Source organism: Galeopterus variegatus, unplaced genomic scaffold (assembly GCF_000696425.1).
Source record: "Galeopterus variegatus unplaced genomic scaffold, G_variegatus-3.0.2 Scaffold4, whole genome shotgun sequence".
Classification (NCBI taxonomy): Eukaryota; Metazoa; Chordata; class Mammalia; order Dermoptera; family Cynocephalidae; genus Galeopterus; species Galeopterus variegatus.
In genome coordinates this window covers 1953547-1973628 of record NW_007726115.1, presented here as the reverse complement: position 1 = coordinate 1973628, position 20082 = coordinate 1953547, and the positions used below count along the sequence as shown (strand labels likewise).

At 33.6% G+C, this 20082-nt stretch overlaps 1 protein-coding gene across 4 annotated transcripts in view; it reads right to left on the bottom strand.

The window, feature by feature from the left end:
• Positions 1-819: 819 nt before the first annotated feature.
• BCLAF1 (BCL2-associated transcription factor 1) overlaps positions 820-20082 on the bottom strand; it is a 29817-nt gene continuing 10554 nt past the window's right edge. For 2 of the 4 annotated variants that reach the window (XM_008574994.1, XM_008575074.1), the window contains exons 5-13: positions 18527-19192; positions 18218-18387; positions 15755-15860; positions 14592-14676; positions 11995-12170; positions 10680-10860; positions 9558-9704; positions 3498-3710; positions 820-3345 (exon numbers count right to left, since the gene is read on the bottom strand). In XM_008574994.1, the coding sequence (XP_008573216.1) occupies positions 3340-3345; positions 3498-3710; positions 9558-9704; positions 10680-10860; positions 11995-12170; positions 14592-14676; positions 15755-15860; positions 18218-18387; positions 18527-19192 (1750 nt within the window). In that variant the 3' untranslated portion in view covers positions 820-3339. Of the gene's footprint in view, positions 3346-3497; positions 3711-9557; positions 9705-10679; positions 10861-11706; positions 11862-11994; positions 12171-14591; positions 14677-15754; positions 15861-18217; positions 18388-18526; positions 19193-20082 lie in introns of all 4 variants that reach the window. The other 2 variants (XR_550662.1, XM_008575190.1) reach the window with 2 other exon arrangements.

Genomic DNA, 20082 nt, shown 5'->3' with positions numbered 1-20082 from the left:
AAATAAAAATAAAAGTAACATGCCTAATAAATAACATAGTATAATTTTACACAGGAAGCTTGTATGTAACATTAAAATTTCTCAGTATATTATAACACCAAGGTCAAGAGTTTGGATCCTTGTACCGACCAGCCACCAAAAAAATAAAATTACCCAGTTAAGCTACCAATGATCTTACACATCTTTTACACACACACACACACACACACACACACACACACACACACACACACACACACAGTTCTTATTTCTCTAACAAAGTTTTTAAGGGATAATCTACCATTTGTATGAGTCAAAATGTATCAATTTGTTTTAGCATACGAATTTCTGTGAAAATGCTTTGTTAAAAGTTGATGGAATGGCACACATTGTATTTCAAGTAATTTATAAGTGAAGCATAAGAATTATACCAGATTTTACTCAAAGTGAACAAAGACTAACTGAAAAAGAGAATTCCTTTCAGTTATTAAATAACAACCATATTTTCAGATAGGAAGGGAATTAATCTCCATCATAATATTATGGCTGGTAAGATCCTGTGTTAACATAGGAACATGAGGACTAAACTAGAAATCTGGAATTCCTATATTTTTAAATAAAGGCTTAGACTTAACCAATTTCAAACCATTTTCACAAGGAAAATAAGAAAAAAAACAGTAAATAGGAGTTTGAGGGATTTCATAAAGCGTTTATCAAGCCACACCACACCAGTAATTTTGTTAAAAGGTAAGTTCATGTTCTAAAATCTAAAAAGTAGGCCATAGAAATCAGTTGTGTAGAAAAACATAGCAAAAGTCTCAAAAAGATAAACAACAGCTATTAACCACTTATGACATTTTATTAGCATATGACAATTTACAAGGGTCCCTGTTGCATTATACATCACACTGAGTAAGAATCGTTTAGCCATCTACATTCATTCTTAGTGGGGAATATTTTTTTCTCAAATTATAATTTAATTCCCAACATTGATTTTAACTGTGACAAAAGGGAACAACAGTAATCCCTTGAAGTAAATTGCAAAATTACTAAGATGTTGAAAGGCATACACACCTACGAACTGAGTCATGGCCTCCTTAAACAGCTTTCTCAATCCTTTCTGTAAATATCCTTTGGTTCATTTTTATTTCCCTTCTCTAGGTAAAACAAAGTCTGTTAATGTGGTAGTGAAGAGTTATTTCCCAGCACTTGTAAACAAATATCCTTACCAAGAGGAACTGTTCAGATTTTATAACATGTCATAAAGTGTGAAGTTAAACTGTAGTTTGAAAAAAATACACACAGGCTACTTTTTATATGCTTGGCTCTGAAAAAGATAACATCCACAATGGCATTCTATTGCAGAGTTCTCACATCACCCTGTCCTACTATATTCTGGTAGGATACTCTTTCCTCAATTTTAAGAGAAAAGTAACCAAAGGTTAAAGCAATGACTTTGCATGGAAAATGGAACCTAACCACAGGATTTAAGTACCTTATTCCCACTCCCTATTAAATAATTTCTCAGCAAATCTCCTTTTTCTTACTGTCTTAAGTGGATAAGCAAAACTGCACATTTATAGTCATGCACAGAGATGGTGTCTAACCAAATAATAACTGTTCAAATAAAAGCTATATTTATTTGTATAAAATAAAATGATCATAAAAATTCTGTACTGGGGATCAAATCCATGTTGCTTTAACATGTAAGGAAGTATTCTTCTGAATAGGGGAATATTAGTTATGTCCTGATAACTTGCTTTGGCAGGTATATCCTCTGCTTTAATAGACAATTTCAGAAAGACAAAACTAATGGAAGAAATCATGCAGTACACTAAGGATCTTAGGGCTATAAACATCACACATACTGAGTTTGGGTTTTGTTAAGTTTTGTTTCCAACAGCTCTTACCAAGTGTCCCTGGCTGGAATCGAGGTGTTAGATGCACTGCAAATCATCAAGTGAGGATGAAAGAGCCACAGGCTTTAGATCTTTAAAGTTTACATTAATCAAACAAGAATTATCTCCTTTTAAAGCAAACATACACAACTAATTCAGGGGGCTGAATTAACAAGTGAAATGTGGCTAGTTTTAAATATGCTCATAAAGCAGACAGACTTAACACTGAAATTTACTACTTCAGATTTTCATACCTGTAAGAATTATCAACACATAAAAACTAATTCACATTTGAAAAGATTTTCTACCTAAAGAATAGAAATCTTGGGAACAAAAAGAAAAAGCCATTTTACAAACTGCAACTAAACAAATTAGATCAATGCTGCAACAAGCTCCTGCCAAAACTTTTTATTGGTGACATTTGAAAAACAAGTTATTCAAAATACTACTAATGAACAGTATATGTTGTGTTTGCCTATTTTTTCTTATGGCTACACTACAAAATAATGTTTCCGCTGTCCAAAAGCTCAAATAAATATATAAGAGATGAAATCAGGTACTAATGTGTTAAATTATTCTTCAGAATAATCCAGGATTACAGGTTTTATTTTAATACTAACACATTTGGTGGGAATGGGGTTTTTATTTTCAGTATTATTACAAACCTGTTTCCTCTCTCAAGTAGCTGATATCTGACACCATGACTCAAACTCTCAAATTAGAAAGAGAACACTGAACTTTGAACCCAAATAGGAAAGGCTCCTAAGAATGTTTATTATAGGCCACTGTTTGTTTTCAGTAAAAATAACATTTTCTCAAACTTTTCAAACTATCTTTTAAAAGCTTGTACTTTTCAGCTATTGGCCAAGCTTTTTTTCCTTCTTAAACATTTGTTGAAGTGCTGAACTAGCTTAGTTTACCAAAGTAACAATTCTAATTCTGTCTGTGGTATACTTCAAAAATTAGTCACCCTATAATGTAGTGTGTTCAAATTAAAGAGAAGGTTAAACAAATGTATACAGTTAAAATAATTAATGTGGTCTCTATAAACAATTTCTGTTTGGGGATTTTTATGTAGAGCTAACGTTCACTTCAGAATAAAACATTAACAAACAGGGAGGGAAGAGAATCAGAACTTTCACAGAGCTGTACTTGACCATATCTTATAGACAAAGCAGAATTACAATGCATGTAACAAAAACAGTAAAAGGTATTTTTTTAAAAGTTGATAGTTACAAATATGATACGTAACAATTTTCTACTTTATTTCAGTACAATTTTCAACATACAGTCTACTATTTTTCAAGATATTTGAAGACTTAAAACAAAATTTCTATGGACTACTTGCAAACAGTAAAATTTAAGTAAAATGCTTACATTCTTATTTGAAAACAAAAATCAGGTAAAAAAAAAAATGGTGGGTGCAAGTTCTGCTCTCTGTTCCAATCTTATTTCAAATTCACTATTCCTAAAAAAGAAGGAGAAATTAAAGATTAACAACAATGTGGAGAGTGAAAATGAACCATAATAATCACTATTCCTAAAAATTAAATAATTAACTAATTTGCCCACCAAAACCATACCAAAGAAAATCTGAAAGAATTACAAATTAAAATTTACCTTTTCTTCTTTGCGTCTGTCCTTCTTTTCTTCATTATTTTCCATGGTCTCTTCTTCATCTTCAACAATCCCATCCCCTTGGTATTTGTCATGAGTCCATTTTGGACTGCTACCTGATTTTTTGAAGTTAAAGCGCCCTCTGCCACGTTGAAAAGTACCACGACCTCTTCCTCTTTTGGCCCAATAATCCACACCATCATCTCTGTCATCATGCTACGGAAAGGTGAAAAACAACAGTCAATGAAATGTCTTTCTTGTAAAGATGATTACTTCTCCAATCATAAATCATATTATTAATCCTCTGAAGACTGAGTATATGATTGGTAATGTTACAAAACAAAGTAAAACAAAACCAATAAAGCTAAACTTTTCAACAAAAATATATTCTATTGTCAAAGAGAATGATTACATCTTATTACTTAGTAACCCAAACACTGAAGAGTTGCCCAGTTATCTGAAGAATATCAACTGTTAAATTACCACTAATTTTCAGAAGTCTATTTTGCTTTCTGTTATTATTTCAATCTAAGTACATTTATTATGCTGCAGGTATGAGATAAAATAACCAATTTTTTTCCCATCAAAATTTACCTTTGTCATAAAGATGTGGCAAAAGTCATAAGAATGTCATTACAATATTATAAACAACATTCACTACATAAAATAGATGGTATGAATTTTATACCTTACATATAAAAGTAGATTTTAAAATCCTACTGAGATTTAAACCTACATCAATGTATAGTACACATCAATATTCTGGGCTAGGGAGTTTCAATGACAAATCATGATGGCATGGTCCCTAGAATAATAATACCTCAGCTTTTTTTTTCTTCACCACCTAAAGTACTGCAGCTATCACACCGACCTTAATTTTTCATTAACTGTATTCAAAGACAGATGTTCCCCAAATTACAAATTGTTCTATCAAGCAAAACAATCTGCAAAATTGAACAGTTCTTGATTTTGCAGATGAGTAAAGATGAATATTACATTCCAAAATACAAAACAGAAGGCCAAAGATCTCCTGTACCTAATTTAACTAGCTGCTACCTTCCTCAACTTATTAATTCTTTAAGGCAAAATGATGCCCCTTTAAGAAAAAATGGGCACAATGCAAATAGAATGGTACATAAGCTATGGAGCCCTGGTATTAACTGTCCAAAACTGTCCAAAAGCCACTAAAATGTTTAAAAATTATGTGATATGAACACCTTTTTCAAAACACAGAATATGCCTTTGTGCTTATTTAATACGGATTACTCTCTTCCATGACTTGAAGAAAAGCTCAATTATACAGATAATTAGACTATATAAAAGAGCACTTACCAATTCCTAATACAGCTTTACCAAATTAATAATAGATTACTAGCTAGAGGTGTGGAAAACTCCATAAAGAATGAATTCTGGAACTATCAAAAGTATAAATTAAAATATATTAGAGAGCATTTAATAGCAGATCCAAAATAAACAATGTATTTTAAAATAGATTATTTTAAAGTATTTTAAAATAGTCTGCCACTCAAAATGATGCTGACTCAATTATATGATTTCATGCTCCGTTATGGCATTAATACTAACATACCCAACTCTAGGGTCTGTGTTTGTTTGTGGTATTTACACAATATTGTATGGATTTATGGAAAGAGGCAAACAGGTTTTGGAGTACAGGCATGAGTTTTAATCTTAAAAGAAATTGACTTTAGGCAACCTCTCTAGTATTTGCCTCCCCATTTTAATAAAGGAAAATGACCTTGAGGAAACACAGAAGATCAATTAAAAGTGCCTGGTCTGGTGTCTGACAAGCAAGCACTCAGTAAATGGTGGTAATAATAGTGTTTCTACAGTGCTTATTATCGATAAGGCATTGTTCTGAGCACTTTACATGTACTTACTCATCTACTCCTCACAACAACCCTGTAAATAGTTACTATCTCCATTTTAGAGATAAAGAAATTGAGGCACAGAAACTCACATTCCCAAAGCCACAGAGCTAGTCCTTTCTACTACCCCTTACGCCAGTCACCCACAGAATACATTTCCCAGATATACTGGTGGCAGTAAATGATTACCACAGCAAGGAGCTAAGAGTTACCAGGAAAAAAAGAAAGAAAAAAAAAAAAAGCAGTAGCAAAGCTAGACACTAGAGCTAAACTCTCCATTACTTTAGATATACAATCATCTGAAACATGGTAAAGAAAACAGCAGCTAGATTAAACTGTCTTTCAGGCTGTATCCTGGCCGTATACACCTAATTGAGATTTTTGATGCTAAACATACTCTTAATCCACAAACTCTTACATCCAAGATTTTGATCTCATTACGATTCTAAAAATTAATTTCACAGATGATAAAGGGCCAGCAGTTAGATATTTATACACAGCTAAAAATATGTTAACAAAGGAGATATCAGAACCAAGACTTTCTGAATCCTTTTCTCTCTCCTCCACAGAAATGATAAAGTTTCAAAAGGTTAATTTATCAAAACTCTCATCCTAATCCCCACTTCCTCAGAGATTTTTGATTACTCAGAAGACAAAATCAACTCAACACTGAGAACTTGCCCACTTCAGTACTTTCCCACTTCCTCCAACTCTTCATACTCACCCCTCCACAGAATTTCAAGTTCAAACTGAAAATAGTATCTTCCCTGGAGTTCTTATTTTTGAAAACTTTACCATACCTTTGTATAAATCCAAGTTTTGAGTTGGGAAATTTCAGGATAGAAAGGTTACTATAACTCAGTACTAGAAGATGAAGGGGCTACTGTATTTCATAACCCTGGCTCTGGAGCCCAACACATAGATTCAAATCCTGACCCCATTCCTACTAGCCACATAACTTTGATCAAACTATTCAATCTCCGCACCTCAGTTTTTTTTCCTCTATAAAAATTAAATAATAGCACCAAACTCAAAAGGATTTTATAATCATTAAATAAGTAAATACATGTAAAACACTTAGAATAGCACCTAGCATAGCACATAATGCTGTTATCTAATACTAAGTATTAATGTTTCATCAATATGAGCAAAATTTCTACACTGGTCAATTATTCTGAAAGACCATAAGGGAATGTCTAGTTTTAAACTCTCTTCTGAATTATGTTTTTATTTATATTTCCATCCTCAACATTAGCTATCTAAAAGATCACAGTATCTTTACATAAGATGCAAAATATGTTAAATTCAAATATCTACGCACACTAAGGTGAAGGGTTTGGATCCCCAAACTGGCCAGCTGCCCACCCCCCCGCAAAATAAAAAATCTATGCAGAAACAGAAGTTGCCATTTCAATGGCTCATAATCAAGAACCAAAATAATTAACTTTGGGAATTGATTTATAAGGGAAAAATGTATCAATATATTAATTGTACTTGATATTCTAGTGAACATTAGTCTGTGACAAATGAAATGTGTATGTTTTATATACAACCCAAGATTTTTAAATATAGCCCAGAAAAGCAATATATAAAGTATTACTGCTACTTGCAAGTGTCTAAATTCTTAAAATAACATATTCTTCATGATTAATAAAACTACTGCATAATTATAAACCAACCTAAAATGACTATGTAGCAATTTAAGGTAAAAACTTTGATAGATTCTGAAAGAATGCCATGAAAAAATGAAAGTCTGGCCTAAATTATACATAATTGTAAATTGTTAAAAGTGGTAAACAATTGGGGCCGGCCCGGTGGCGCACTGGATAAGTGCGCCGCTTGGGAAGCGCGGCGGCGCTCCCGCCCGAGGGTTCGGATCCCACATACAGACCGGTTCCCGCTCACTGGCTGAGCGAGGAGCGGGAGCAACACCGAGGGTTGCAATCCCGTTGCCGGTCCCTGGTCCGGTACGGGGGCAACACTGAGGGTTGCGATCTGTTGCCGGACACAGAAAAAGACAAAAAAAAAAAAAAGTGGTAAACAATTATTATCTACTTGTTCACTTCTCGTTCCCTCTTAATTTTTTGACCTTTCATACTTGGTCTACTTGTCTGGCATTTTTACCGTCTCTAACTCATCCCACCTTTGAAATGGTCTTGTAACTTCTTCTGACTAGGTGATCTTAGTCAGAAGATCTTCTGACAGCTTTGAGGGTGACCTGTAAGATGATGGCTCCTAGGTTTTTTCTCTCTAAATCTGCATTAGCAACTATCCCACTGGACATCTCCACTTGATTTTTCCCATGCACTTCAAATTCAGCCTGTCCAGAACAGAATTTAATCTTCTTCTCAAAGGTCGTCTTTCCTCTGGATTGTTTATCTTCAATTCCTTCCTCTCATTACCAACACAGAACTAGATGATCCCTAAGTAAGTCTCCATAAATGCTACTTTCTTAATTTTTCTTAAACCTGGCCCCTTAGTTCAGGCACTCAATATATTTCAAATCTTCTAACTGCTCTAACAACCATGTTTCTTTTAAACCCTGCTTAAAACCCATATTTCTTTAAAAGTATTACAGCCCTCCACAATTTGGCTCTTGCTTTTTTCTCAATTTTCCCAAATTTATACCAACCAAATAGCCATCTGAGAGTTGGAATTCTCTATACCATGCTGTTTCACTCCTTCTGCTATATGGAGTACACATGACCATCTTTTTAAAGCTCAAGATTCAAGCCACATGCCTCTAAGAAAATCTCTCCTAATCACTTTCTCCTTTGCAAAAATCCATCAATTTTTCATTTGGGAAAAGCCCTTAAATATATTTAGAATGTTTGTTTCTCTACTACTAGTCTCTAAGCCAAGAAATGGAACCAAATCATATTTGTCTTTCCATCCTTAGTACCTAGCATAAATGGTAGTCTGTTAATGCATACTTTTTAAGTCAAAAAGTAGATATATCTGTGGGCTAGCTGGTTAGCTCAGTCGGTTAGAGCACAGTACTAATAAGACCAAGGTCAAGGGTTAGGATCCCCTTACCAGCCAGCTGCCAAAATAAGATGTGGATATATCTTTTAAACTTTTCTGTAACTGAATCAAATGCCTTTTACTTTACAGACTGTCAACTCAAGCAACTAGATCAAGCATAAATTTCTCCTCAGAGAAGTATAAATTGAGCAAACATTACAGATGACTCTGTAAAACTTAACTTTTCTGAATAACACACCAAAAAAAGCAGCAAATGGAAATTAATTTTTGAAACACATATGTCCATTTTCCAAACAAAATAGAGATCCACATCAGAATACAGATATAACCTCCAACTAAGCAGATATGTCATGGACTTTTAAGTCTATTCAAATACATTCAAAAAAAGTTAATTGAAAGACAATTCTGTAAGTCCAGTGCTATTTTCCTCCTTGCTTCCACCAAGTAACTAGTTTTCAAAACTAGTCTCTGAAATTAGACTTCCCTGAAAAGCTATGACAAGAATAAATACTTCTGGTAATAGTTTTGGCATTTTCTTAAGTCTGCCTCTATAATATATAACTGATCCTTTTCCCCGTGCCAAACTGCAGAAAATTTCTGTCCTTATCCAGAGAATCCTCTGGGATCCATCACCTCTAGCTTCATCCTTGGAAAACTACAGAAAGAAAAGTATCTCCATCACAAGAAAGCATCAAATCAATGTATCAAGCAACTTTTCCATAACATAATTTTTCATCTTCCTTTTACTCCAATGAAGGCTGACAGCCTCCTTGAGATGCTTAATTACAAGTACTTGAAAGAATTCTTCTCCTTGTGTTTTATCTAAACAAACAGCTGTGATGATGGAAGGTACATCTTAATTGGAAGTTTCTACAACTGTCACTGTCTTCAGACAGATATAAAACATATGCTAAACTCGACTATAATGTTTTTCTCTGAATGTGGCCATCAAATCAGGTATATTTTTAAGTTTACCTTGATCAGCCTATATGTGATGTCAATAAAGAAAAACAGGACAAAAGGGAGTCACATTTTCAAAACTTCAAATCATCTGGGTAATGAATTTTTTTAAAAGTTTCCCACATTATGGTGAAATCTTCTCATAGTACTGGATATCTGTACTCAAATGTATTCACTTAGTATGCTTTGAAAATTAATGCAAACCAAATAAACACAGATTTCTAACACCCACCAAGAAGTACTTCTTGCTCTTTGGGGTATATTCTGGATCCCATTCCTCTTCCTTCGGTCTCTTTTGAAAAGTAGTATTTGAGTTGTTTGGACCAGGATTTGTCCCAGCAAAAACTCCTCTGGCTCTTCCTCTGCCTCTAATTCGAAACTGATTAACAAAGTTGTTTAGTGATGCAATCAAAAGGTATTTAGTTACATGCAAACTCTAATTTTACTGCAGTAACAAAAAACACATGCCCTAATTTCCTATCAAAATCTCATAGCCAGTGAAGATAAAAAGAATGGCCATTTATACCATAAGCAAAAAAATTCTCCTACTGAAAGATGAAAAGTTAAGAAGAAATAAACAATCAGTCTGAGTGTTGGAATACCACATTTTTATGATCCGAATTAATATCTTAAAATAATCAAGTTGGGTTTTTTTTCCTTTTACTAGCCAAATTAGTTTTCTAATTCCTTTGAATTATCATAGGGGCCCCAAGTAATCAACCACACCTATTACCATATAAGCAAAACTCTTCTGTTTCCCAAAAGATCTAATTAATGGACCATACCAATAACCAACTAGATACTCACTCAAGGTAGAAATAGGAATATAGAAATTAAAGAGTCAAGAAGATGCACTACTGTGAAGTCACTACATTAGTAATTAAAACAACTTTATGGAAACATAGGGACAAATGTGAATGCTATGTAGAATAAAAAGAAAGTTATATGATCTCTGAATGACAGACACATACATAAGCAAGAACTTGAAGAAAATAAGCAAAAATGAAAATAGTTTTAATACAGAGATGAACATGCAGGTTTTTTTCAATGTTTTAAGATATCTTTTCAAAAACTAACTAAAGGAATGGATCTCAATAAATTTCCTTGACTCTTGTCTTTACGGACTAAGCACAGTTATTGATCTCAAAGTCAAGCAAAGTATATACGTAGATGCTTCTAGATCTCAAGAGGCATTTCTTAATGAAGATACTTCAAAAATACCATTTTTCAAGACTAATTCTGACTTTAGAAAGAAATGACTCAAATAATCTCTAAATCTATACGTGACTTTCTTTATGTACAGTACTCTAAGGTAAAGTCCTACTAAATGACCAAAGATAATTTTATTACTTACAAAGGTTCCTCGTGGTCGGCTAACCCCAGCAAATCCCGAGTACTCTTTTAGTTCATGGTGAGTTTTAAATTCTTCTTCTCTTTCCTTCTTACTCTCCTTTTCTTCTCGAGAACTGGGAGAAGAAGGTGATGCTGAAGAGGATGAAGATCGAGAATGATCTTGCTCTCTACTTTTATGTTTACTGCAAAATAAAGAAAACAAAAAAAATGTGCTATTTTTAAAAAGATAAAGACCCTGTTGAATCTTACAATAAAAGGGATATTTTACAAGTCAAAAAAAACTATCCCCTATTAAAAGTATTACATAAGTAAAATAACTGGGTATTAAACTTTGACAGAGTCTGTTTCCATTCTCCTTCAATATTTGGTTTACATCACTACTGAAAAACATGCTATGGCCTGCCAGTTAGAAACTAATAATCTGTAAACATCAAGAGTAAGATTCAATTCTTCAATATTCTTAACTTATTTAATATTTTGTTATTTTAACAAAAAGAAAAGAAGAATAAGACAAAGAAAGAATGTTCTTAAGGCCAAGTTTCAAAATGACCGCAGTCTGTACACCCTAGGTGAGAACAGTTGGTACGATTTGGGCCATAACACCATTATAGAAATAAAACCATTACACTTGATCTTAGCCAAAAGGCCGAGAAACGATAGCATATCACATTACAAATAACAGTCATAAATTAAAAGACACAAGTAATATCCACCATTTACCTAATGAATAGCAAGAAAAAAATTATCTATAATAATACTTGGTATTCCTTTCACTTGACTCTATGATGTTCAAATTTACAAGATTCTAATACAACACCCGGAAAGGTCATACCTGCAGTAACTCTTACCACTGCTAACAGTATCCATGGAAACATTTTGAAAGACTAATACACATTGCTATTTCTAGTCCTTCCTCCCCCCGCATCTCTCCCATGTTAAACCACTAGATAGCAGTTTAAAATTCTTGTATTCTGGGTGTTATGAGTTGAAAAAGTGCGGAATCAAGCATAACGAACCAAAGTTCTTACACAAACTGTTTCTAGAAATGCACTGCATTGAAGTCCAACCTCCTGATGTAGCCTGGATAATAGGACACATTAATTTTTTTTTCAGTGTTAGCTTGCTATTCCAAAGTTTTTGTCCTCATCCACCATAAGCCGTGTAAAAGACAAATACATTTTTGCTGTAAAACAAATAATTTTAATTGTTTAAATTTAAACATTCGATTGCACAGTCAAAATTGAAAGCAATTAAGCTGACAATTATTAATGGCTAATTAGAAGCTAAAACCTAACTCAGACAGCTTTAACAATTACCTGTCATCTTTGTAAGATTTGTATTCTTTGTAATCTTTTGGAGTTTTGTCCTGCTTTCTTGATCCACTGGATTCCCTGGAGCCCTTGGAATCCCCTCGTTCTTTACTTCTTTCTTTTCTACGGCGATCAATGTCATGCCGAAGATCAGCGGAATCACATCTTAATTTTTTATCTCCCTGTAAAAGACAGATGTAAAATACGGATTTCAGGGAAGAAATAGAAAAAAATACAGTTAAATTTTATGCTGGTTTCTAAACTGGCATTTTAGCACCGGAAAAGAATGGATCATATAATATACTATGATAATATTTAGTTTTTGTTTAAAAAATGTACTAGATTGTTTTTACTATAAACATTTGTGTACACAGGTGCAGTGGGACTAGAGAAGTTAATAAAAGCTATTTATCTTGAGAATTTTATAGGTTTCTATTAAAAACAATCCATAATAAACTTCTGCACAGTAAAACAATACAAATATTACTCGTCAGCACATTCTCAGTAATTATTATCCCTCATCCTTCCAAATGGCATTTTGTTTTTCTTAAATAGTTGAATAATGATAGAGGTTATAATCTGAAGTTGTGATGTAGCATTCTGCCTATAAAGGTAAAGGGATCCTAAAGTAATGGTTCTCATTAGTTAAGCCTCGTTATCATCAAGCTCTTCCCAAGTAAGCTGAGCAACCCAATAAAAAAACACTTTAAAAGTAAGAATTCTGTGATTTCCATTAACATGCACGTGGAATATGATTAATGAAACCAACTGAGGTTGAACAAGGGTAGAAACAAAGCCAGAAAGATTATTCACAATCCTGTACTCAGTATCTTGGGCTATATACTGCCCTTTCTCAATTCAGGTATTGCAACGGACATTAGTTTAACTGGGTCACAATTCACCTCCTTCTTGTTCCATTGCTTTTTCAAATACTATATAATTTAGGAAGATGGAAAGAGGCATCTAGGAATGAAGAGAAATTAGACATCAGTAAGATGCTAAGCAATGTGGACATCCTTGCTACTACTATTCAACAATAAGACGTATTTACTCTGGGAAGTCTAATTTTAATATTCATAGGCATTCATAAAACTCAAAGTATGTATCTCCAAATGGTATCAGCTACTCACCTATCTGCTCCCAGGGTAACAAAGAAAAAAGCTACTAGAGACCAAAAAACTTGCTATTTACCTAGGTATTATTACCAAGTCCACAGGTAACAAGATAATATAAATGAAACTACTAAGTAAACTGCAAACTATATATGGACATTAATTACATATTAACATATGTAAACTATTCATTCAGATAGGAAGACTAAGGATAAAGACCAGTGTCATATCCTCTTGTCTATCCATCAGTTATTCTTTCTCCTCCAGATCAAAATCTGGTCTGAGTAAGGAGGAGAAAAGTAAAATACATCACACAGAGCATGAGGATAGCCTAAATTGTTGGGAAAACAAAATTAACCAACATTGAACTGAAGGTATTATAACAGCCAAAAAAAGTATTCACTTTTCAGAATCTGTTTTTCCAAGATCAATATACCCCACGCAAAAAAAGCCAGTCTTTGTAAGCTCTAGATACTACATCTAGTAAGTTAACAGCATGCCCTATTAAACAATTTGTATACAACCACTGTCAGAAATAGCTTCTAGTAATAAAAATGCCAGTGTTTTCAAAATAGTCCAATTATTCAACAATTCTGCAAAAAAGATGTATTCTAATAATTTTTCTAGTTAGAAAACCAAGGTTCAAGAAGCTAATTATTTTCCAATTATATACATAGTACTTAGTGACAGCCAGAACTGGAACCAAGCAGTGCAGTACTTCTAAGTTCCCTATCTTTTCAAAACAGGAAGTTACTCCCCTTTCTACTTTTCCCCACATTTCTACTACTAGACACTTTATAGCCTGTCACCTAGTCTACCTAGCAAATGTCAAATTTGAATTGTTAGAGTATACCAGAGTTCCCTTAACCACCTAATGCCATTCTCACCAAGCCTCCTCCCCACCTCCAAAGCCTATCTCTCACAGGCTCCTTTCTCAAGTTTAAAAGCCATTCCCCCAATCCATAAATATTCCAATACTGACAAATAGTTTTTGTTCCAAACATTCACTTATAAATCAGTTCTTAGAATGCTTATTTCTGAATCCACATCAAAAATGCCAAGTAACATAGGGATTACTTCTTGTTATCTGTGATGAACCTAAAAATAATAATTTAGGCACACACACATCAAGGAATATTTATTCTAGCTCATTCATCTGACCTCAAAACTCTATAGAAACTCTAATATAATTTATATCTTTGATTTTATAATTTTCCTTTGTCTACCCACTAATTGTCTATTCTTACAACTAATTTTTTCCTTTCATTAGCATTTCCAAAATGTACTCTTGGTTTAACTTCAGATACTTGGTACAGGGTCAGCTTAATTTCTTCCAGGAAAGAACACTATGAACACTATAATATATATAGTGTATTTACAAGAATAGAAGATACCTGTAAACATTTTGCCTTGCAAAACTACATTTAGTACAATTTAATTAACTAAGCTGAACTTAACATGGAAAAAAAAAAAGGACATTCCAAAACATACCTTTTGATTTTCTTCTTTGAAAACTCTCTCTTCCCCTGCTAAACGAGTATGCTTCCTCAGAGCACTTGGAGAGATGTCAATTCTCCTTAATGTAAAATAAGGTGTATTTGTAGTCACATTACTAACTTTATAGGTTCAAAAACACCCACAGTAGTGTCCATTTTCCTAAGAGATACTAGGCAGTTATTTGTCTCCCAATCAACTAATATAGCACAGTAAGACTATTAATCTAATTCCTAAAGTTAAGAAATAAAAATTATATCCTTTAAGAATGAACTAAAATGTTTCAACTAGCTGATTTTTATGAAGCCTGACCTATTAAAACATCGAACTTATTTTAACAATCAAAAATAAACTGATTAAACTGAATATCATTAAAGTGTCAGTCATCATGCAACTATAATAAATTAGTACCCTCAATGAATGCACATGAATAGGAATATCTGCTCCTAGGAAGTCTTCGATATTTGTACATATTCAGTGCGTCTTAGATTTTATCCTGTGCTTTGCCTTGCCTTGCCTTTTTAAACTACTATCAGTTGCAACTTCCCAGTGCTGCTTTAGCAGTCACCACCAAAACCACACCTACTATGTACTTAGCATCATTAGATACTTTATAACCAATACCACTAATTGTCAACACCACCCTGAAGGAAGTGGGCATTATTACCCTTATTTTGTAGAGAGAAAAACTGATGTCCAGAAATTAAATAATTTGTTCATCATAGTGCAAATGAAGTGACAGAGCCAAGATTTCAACACAATTGTCTTAAGTTCAACATTCATGCTCTTTTTATGAAAAATAGTTCTACTTCTCAACAAGCATTTTTATTTCACAAACTTACTGGAAGTAAATTCAAGGGTTACTCTAGTGTCTGTCCCCTTCCCAAAAGGCAAATGAACTGGTACCTATTTAATTCCATACTGCAGAGTGGTAAGTGTTTTAAGTTCTAACAACTAGTTTGAAACAAGTAAACTGAAAATTAAAAAAGAATAAATTATAAAATTTTCAAGACTTGGAAACACATCTATTCAAAGTATAAATGAAATCACACCAAAGTTTATTTCATCATTATGACAGCACACTTCCTACATAATCTTGTTTAAACAGTGTCTTCCTATCAAAACAACATTTTTATACGCTAACTCAATAGTACACATACCTGTGTATCTCAGGGCTCTTTTGCCGGGTACTATGTTCTTCAGTGGCTTTCTGATACGAAGTGAACCGCTCATTTAGGGTCGGTGCAGCTGATTTGAAGTATTGCTCTGTTGATTTAGGAGAAATACTGCCCAGTTAGTTATCTTTAAGAGGGAGTTTCAGTTGTGACAGAAGGGCATGTAGCAGATGAAAATAAATAAAAAAAAAAAAAATGCTCAAGAAACCTAGCAGAAGAGAATCAAGTGTTAAAAAAAACCTCCAACCCTTTCCCTTCAAATTCTTGTACCTCAAAAGGTGTTTGCAAAGTTCCTCACAGATCCCTGGTCAATACTTCATATAATCCAAGAAAAATTAATAGGTTAAAGCAAGAGGAATAATTCCATTTCACTAATGCACTACTTCCTCAAACAGAACAAAAAGGAACACTAATATGTGGATGTCTATATTACCTTGCCAATATGAACCAATGAAGGTACTTCAACTAATCACTTGCAGAAAACAAAAAATATGGAAATAACTACAAAACTGGGTCAAGTAAACTAAAACTTATTTCACTAAGAACTATGGTGACATATTAACAGAAATGGATTTAAGAAAAAACTGAATACTTCCATTCAATTGGAAAAATATTTTTAAGTCAGTTAACATTGACTAATCATTCCAAAAATCTGGCATCTTGGCAAATCTGACAGCACATTTGGTACTGTTGTCTTTCTTTAAATAATTTTAAAGTTACTAATATCAATACTGATTAGTTTTTAAACCTCTTCAAGATATTCTGTAAATGTAAAATAGACGTATTAAGTTATGAGCTATGAAATGTTACATTATGGCAAGCTATCTGCTTAACAGGTCAACATACATCTGTGTCAACTTACCGCCCAATATCCAGCACATGTCTCATAACCAATCATTAAAACTTGAAACGGCCACTACAAGGGTAGTGCCTCAATCATAATTCCATGAAACCCAGGAATTTGAGCTAGCAACTCAGTTTTTATGCCATTTTTGCCAGGAAGACAGAAGATTCAACTTTGCCTGTATCTTTCAACAGCTATTTTACTTTGAAACATGGATTTTGCCATTTCAAAACATATTCCAGGACCTAGTTACAATGAAAAAGAAAACATCACTGGGCATTTTCAGCTCTATATAAAGAAAGAGCTGTTCAGACTGGTTGCACAATACCAATTATGAAACATAACTACAATTCTTTTAAAAAAGGAAAAAGAAAATGAAAAAGGAAAAAATTTATGAAAACCTGATCTCAAAATTCAGCAATAAAATGTAAAATGTGGAGACAGGTCAAAAAAGATGAAAAAAAAAAAAAAAAGAAAAAAAGAAATGTTTCATATTTTATGTACCACAGTAATATGGTCATCAACTGGTTCATAGATGTACTTACAGCCAAACAGCAAAACACTTGTTACCATGTTTAAATACTTGCAGCCAAAAAGAAATTAACTATTCACTGTTTTAAAATACAAAGTACATAAAGAATTGCTAGTGACAAGTTTGAGCTATTATTATGAGTTATTCTCATGTCAAAAGATAAACTTGAAAAAAAAAAAGGTTTTTAAGACCAACAGCCACAGAGGTTCCTGGGAAAGAACCTGTTTCATAGTAAGATGCCTTTTAAACATTAAAAACAAAATAACAAAAACAAACCTTAACCTAATTGCCCAAAAAATCATACCCTAAAAACCTTTAAAAATCATTAGTAACTCTGAAACTAGAATTATGTATTGGTGAAAACAGAAAGTCATTACTTTAGTTGAAATGAACACCCTTATCTTCAGGACCTAAAGAAACATGATCATTATTATCCTAATTAGTCACTACTCATATAATCAATATTCATCTAATATACTCTTAAATTTCTTGAACTTTTTTCCTCTTTAAAAATCCTGATCAATTTTCTTCTAGTTTATTTATAATCATTTTTAAAAATTAAGTATTACAACCAATTAAGTAGCATAAAAAGAAAATAGGAAATTAATACTGTTTTTCCACTGATTTCAGGTTTCTTTATTCTTAGTAAATAATACTCAGTAATAATACTGCCTCAAGTTGTTATAAATCTGTGCCAAAAGTATATTATCACAAGTCACAGACATGCAATGAAGGATAACTTATAAGCATTCTGCACTCCAAACACATTATAATGACATTTTAAGAAAACATTTAGCATTAAGCAAATTTACACCATTTTATCATGATATAGATTTTTAGGGTATGTTTTTATAACTCTAGCATTTCGATCACTTTTTATTCAATATCTGAATAAGTTTCAATGCTAGTAAGACTGGTATATCTTCCATGAGACTTCATTTTTCCAAAATTTTAATGGTATTGAGGTATACCTGCTAGCTCTGGAGTACATTAATTATTAAACTTGACCACTCATTTTTTTATTTGCATGCAAGAGAAATTTAATTCACAACAGTAAACATACTAAGCATACCTTTAACATGATGAACCAAGGACACAACGTGTTGAATAAATGACTCTGAAGTGCTTTTGCTGGCCTGTGGCAACTTAATGTGGTCAAAGATGGACCGGAATTCTTGCTCCTTCTTGACAGAATGGACAAGTGTACTAGCAAGTAGCCTGTCTTTAGTCAAGGAAGCAGGTCTGGAACATATTGATAACACACACAAACAAAATACACCATTTGTTTGAATATGAAAATGGTATATTCAGAAAACAAAATAACTAGGTGAAATATTAACTAACTATCCATATTATTTACTGGGGATCAATGTGGAATTACCTGTTAGAATCATCAAGAGGAACAGGTGCCATTTTGAGTTTGACTTCAGGACGATGAGAATCACTGGCTATCATTTTGATCCTAAGTGGGCTCTCCTCTCTGAAGGTAGACTTTTCTCGTGTATCTGGATTCTTGTGTAGCGGGGGACTGTAATCAAAGAGGTCTTTGAGCTTTTCAGATTTTACCTGCTCAGGTGACTGAGTTTCTTTCTTCACTGTTATTCTTTCAGAACTTTTGTCTTCTTCCTTGTGCTTATCTTTAGTAGTGCTAGGCCTTTCCACTACGTATCCAGTCTCTTTAAGTTTATAATTTTTTTCTTCTCTAAATCCATCACTTTCTCTACTGCCTTTCAGTGAAACTTTGGACTTGTACTTGGGTCCTTCCTCCTCAGTATTCCGGTGAGACGCAGTAGCAAAATTTTTACCCTGATCTGCGAGGACTGACTTCCTGAACTGTCTATAATCCTCTGTCTCCTCTGTGTCATCCCCTTCAGAATCGTTAAACTTTTGTTTTCCTGACTCTTTATCACTGAAGTAATCTAGAGCTTCCTGATCTTCCCATTCTCCCTCTGCTCTCCCTTTCTCTGATCCTTTCTCCTTTGGAGCCTCTTTATCCCTGGTATTACCCCTATCAAGCAGGAATACTCTAGACTCTTCATCTGTGAACCTGTGAATAAGCAAAGAAGAGGATAGTAACTCTGGATTGTACTCACTGTAGGTAACTTGTATATTTAAATGTGTTACCCAATACCACAGGACCAGCAGTAAAATAACCCTACTGAAAAGTGTTTTTTCAGACTCCACTTTCAGAAAGAATGTACTGACTTTTAAGATAAAGTCATCTACAAAAACCTGTGCTATTTAGTCAAAGTCCACAATTCTGCACTAACAAATCCAAATTTCTATAGAGATCCTATAATGCACAATGCAGCCTGTTTCATTTTTGAGGTTAAGAACCACTAAACAGACAATACATATACCTAATTAAAATTCTACTTACACTCAAGATTTCAGACTATTTTACTTCTTATCTATTAATATAAACAAGAGCTCATACAAATGGACTTCAATGCAGTTGAAGGTATTTAATACTCTATGTGAATCACAAAATCGTTCATATCCTTTGCTCCAAAAAATGATTTCTGGCAATATTAAACAGAAACTAAGTATCAATTCAATAATAAAATTCATTCTAGATTATACAGTGCTACACAATAACACATTTGCTCTATTTCTTCACTTTTAAGTCAATCACACTACATTAGCAAGCAATTTTGAATAACTTTGTTAGCAGCTCTCAGCAACATTTGAAATCAGAATTTTTTTTTTTTTCCTTTTTGTCTTTTTTCGTGTCCGGCAACGGATTGCAACCCTCAGTGTCGCGCCCGGACCGGACCGGGACCGGCAACGGGATCGCAACACTCGGTGTTGCTCCCACACCTCGCTCAGCCAGTGAGAGGGAACCAGTCTGTATGTGGGATCCGAACCCTCGGCGGGAGCGCCACCACGCTCCCAAGCGGAGCACTGTAGCAGTGCGCCACCAGGCCGGCCCTTGAA